The sequence below is a fragment of the Ochotona princeps genome, chromosome 4, assembly GCF_030435755.1.
Source record: "Ochotona princeps isolate mOchPri1 chromosome 4, mOchPri1.hap1, whole genome shotgun sequence".
Lineage (NCBI taxonomy): Eukaryota > Metazoa > Chordata > Mammalia > Lagomorpha > Ochotonidae > Ochotona > Ochotona princeps.
Window position 1 is genome coordinate 14,044,267 of NC_080835.1, and position 2,677 is coordinate 14,046,943.

General features: G+C 43.4%; 1 protein-coding gene across 1 annotated transcript; it reads right to left on the minus strand.

The window, feature by feature from the left end:
- Positions 1 to 1,409: 1,409 nt before the first annotated feature.
- LOC131480068 (olfactory receptor 4B1-like) lies at positions 1,410 to 2,339 on the minus strand. Its single transcript, XM_058662461.1, has one exon. It carries the CDS (start codon positions 2,337 to 2,339, stop codon positions 1,410 to 1,412), a length of 930 nt encoding a protein of 309 aa, XP_058518444.1.
- Between the last annotated feature and the right edge of the window lie 338 nt (positions 2,340 to 2,677).

Below are 2,677 nucleotides of genomic sequence, written 5' to 3' on the forward strand. Positions count from 1 at the left end.
ATTACCACAGTTTGTGAACATGTGGGGAGATGGGGTAGAGGTGGAGTCTAAATAACACAGACTCACACTGTCTTGTCTGCGCTCATTAAATTAGAAGATTTGTACTTATCATGATCACCTGAACAAACTATAGGGTCCAGCATAGAAATGCACCTAACCTCCCCTTTATTCTTCAGTTTAGACCCAATATGTGTATCCCAACATTAAGTGGTTTCTTTATATCTATGAACACTAACAAGGACCTCTTTTTTGTGAAAATATTTAACTTTACCTTTCACCCAAGAGACAGAATCAATGCTACTTTGATATTATTTTTGTATGGGTCTTTAACATTGTGTAAGAACTCAAGGAGATGTATGGACTATCACTGATGCCAACAGGTCAGAAAAACTAAATTTGCCCCAAGAGCTTTCCTGGTACTCATGACCAGATGGTCTACACTAGACAAGACACTGCCAAGACTTATGACAAGAAACACTTCTAGCTGTGATTCTGTAATATTTAGTTTTTTATTTTTATTGGAAAGTCATATTTACAGAGAGAAGGAAGACAGAGAGGAAGATCTTCCATCCACTGGTTCACTCCCCCAAGTGGCCACAATGGCTGGAGCTGAGCTGATCTGAAGCCAGAACCCAGGAACCTCTTCCATGTTTCCCACGTGAATACAGGATCCCAAGGCTTTGGACCGTCCTCTACTGCTTTCCCAGGTCACAGGCAGGGAGCTGGATGGGAAGTGGAGCAGCCGGGATACAAACCAGCACCCATATGGGATCCCAATGAGGGCAAAGTGAGAACTTTATCCACTAGGCTATCGCTCTGACTGCACTGAGCCCATGATTCTGTAATTTTCTCAGAGATTTTTGCAAGTAGATACCATGGCTACCTCACCTTCAGATATTCCCTGATAACTACTTTGATTTATTTCCTTTTTATGAATTTCAGATTGTTATCATGAGACAAGTTGGGAAACAAAGAAAAAGGAGTGGAGAGAGTAAAGGAAAAAGGAAGTTAGTAGGAAGGGAGGAGAGGGGAGAGGTGAAGAGGGGAAGGAAGGAAGGAAGGAAGGAAGGAAGGAAGGAAGGAAGGAAGGAAGGAAGGATTGATACAAGGAAGGATAGGAAGGAGCATTACTTTCTTTTGATTTCAGGCTTCAAGTTACCAAACTCCTGACACCGCAGGACAGCGTGGAAATAATCAAGTTCTACAAGGTTCATCAGTTTTACCAGAACTCAGCAACTCGTACAATACAACAGCACACCTTGGCAACTAATCACAAGAACAATAGTATTAATCTATCATATTTGCTTTTACTTTTCTTAGATTTCCCACTAAAATTAAAATCCATTTCAAAAACTAAGAACAATGAAACACACATCTTGGATCACTTTCCATATCCCTGAGCTCTCCTTTTACTTTATCCCTGAGTGCTCCTTCTTGCCACACAACCTCCGCATGGCAATTTTGACCTCTGCGTTTCTGAGCGTGTAGATGATGGGGTTCAGCATGGGGGTGATGACCGTGTAGAATACAGCCACCAGCTTGTCCTCAGTGAAGGAGGAAGAGGGCCGCATGTAGAGGAAGATGGCAGGACCAAAAAACAAGATGACCACGGTGATGTGAGAGGCACAGGTGGAGAGGGCTTTGCGCCTGCCCTCAGCCGAATGGTTCCTCAAGTTGAACAGGATGACAACATAAGAAGACACCAAGAAAAGGAAGGAGAAGACAGAGAATAGCCCACTGTTGACCAATATAATAGCTCCTTCTATGAAAGTGTCAGTGCAGGCGATCTTGAATAAGGGATGGAGGTCACAGAAGTAGTGGTCAATCACATTGGGGCCACAGAAGGGCAATTGCACTGCAACCAGGATCTGGACCATAGTGTGAATGATGCCCCCCAGCCAGGAACCAGCCACCAGAAGGTGACACACAGACCGGCTCATAATGGTCGTATAGTAGAGGGGTCTGCAGATGGCCACATAGCGATCATAGGCCATCACGGTGAGGAGGAGGATCTCAGTCACCCCAAAGAGGTGGAAGAAGAATATCTGGGCTAGACAGCCCTGCAGGGAAATAGCTTTGACCTTGGCAAGTAAATCAGTGAGAAATTTAGGGGCAATAATAGAGGAGTATATGATCTCCACAAAGGACAAGTATCCCAGGAAGAAGTACATGGGGGAACGCAAATTCTTACTGACACTGACTGTCAGGACAATGAGGCCATTGCCTGCCAGTGTGGCCAGGTACACGGGAAGAAACACCACGAAGCACGCTCTTTGCACATCTGGATCCTGGAAAAGCCCATTGAAAACAAATTCGGTCACATTATTGGTACTGGCCATGGATTCAGTCCGGTAGGATCAACACTGAGTAGTGACAGTCCTGCAATAAAACACACAGCACTTGTAACACTAATTCATTTTCTGTGTAGTACTTCAGAGAGTGTAAAGCATGGAGTACTCCCTCACTCACTGGGCCGGTGTGTACACCTTCAGCATTAAATATCAACAATAAAAAATATTTTATAATACTTTACATTGTTACATTGTAATTATTTTATTATTAGAATATTAAGGTTTGAAGAGTCTGTGGAAGGTCACACACAAAAAAACAGTGAAATCTGAGACTCTGACGAGTCTTTCAATTCAGGGTTCTTTCTCACTCACCATACAGAATTTTT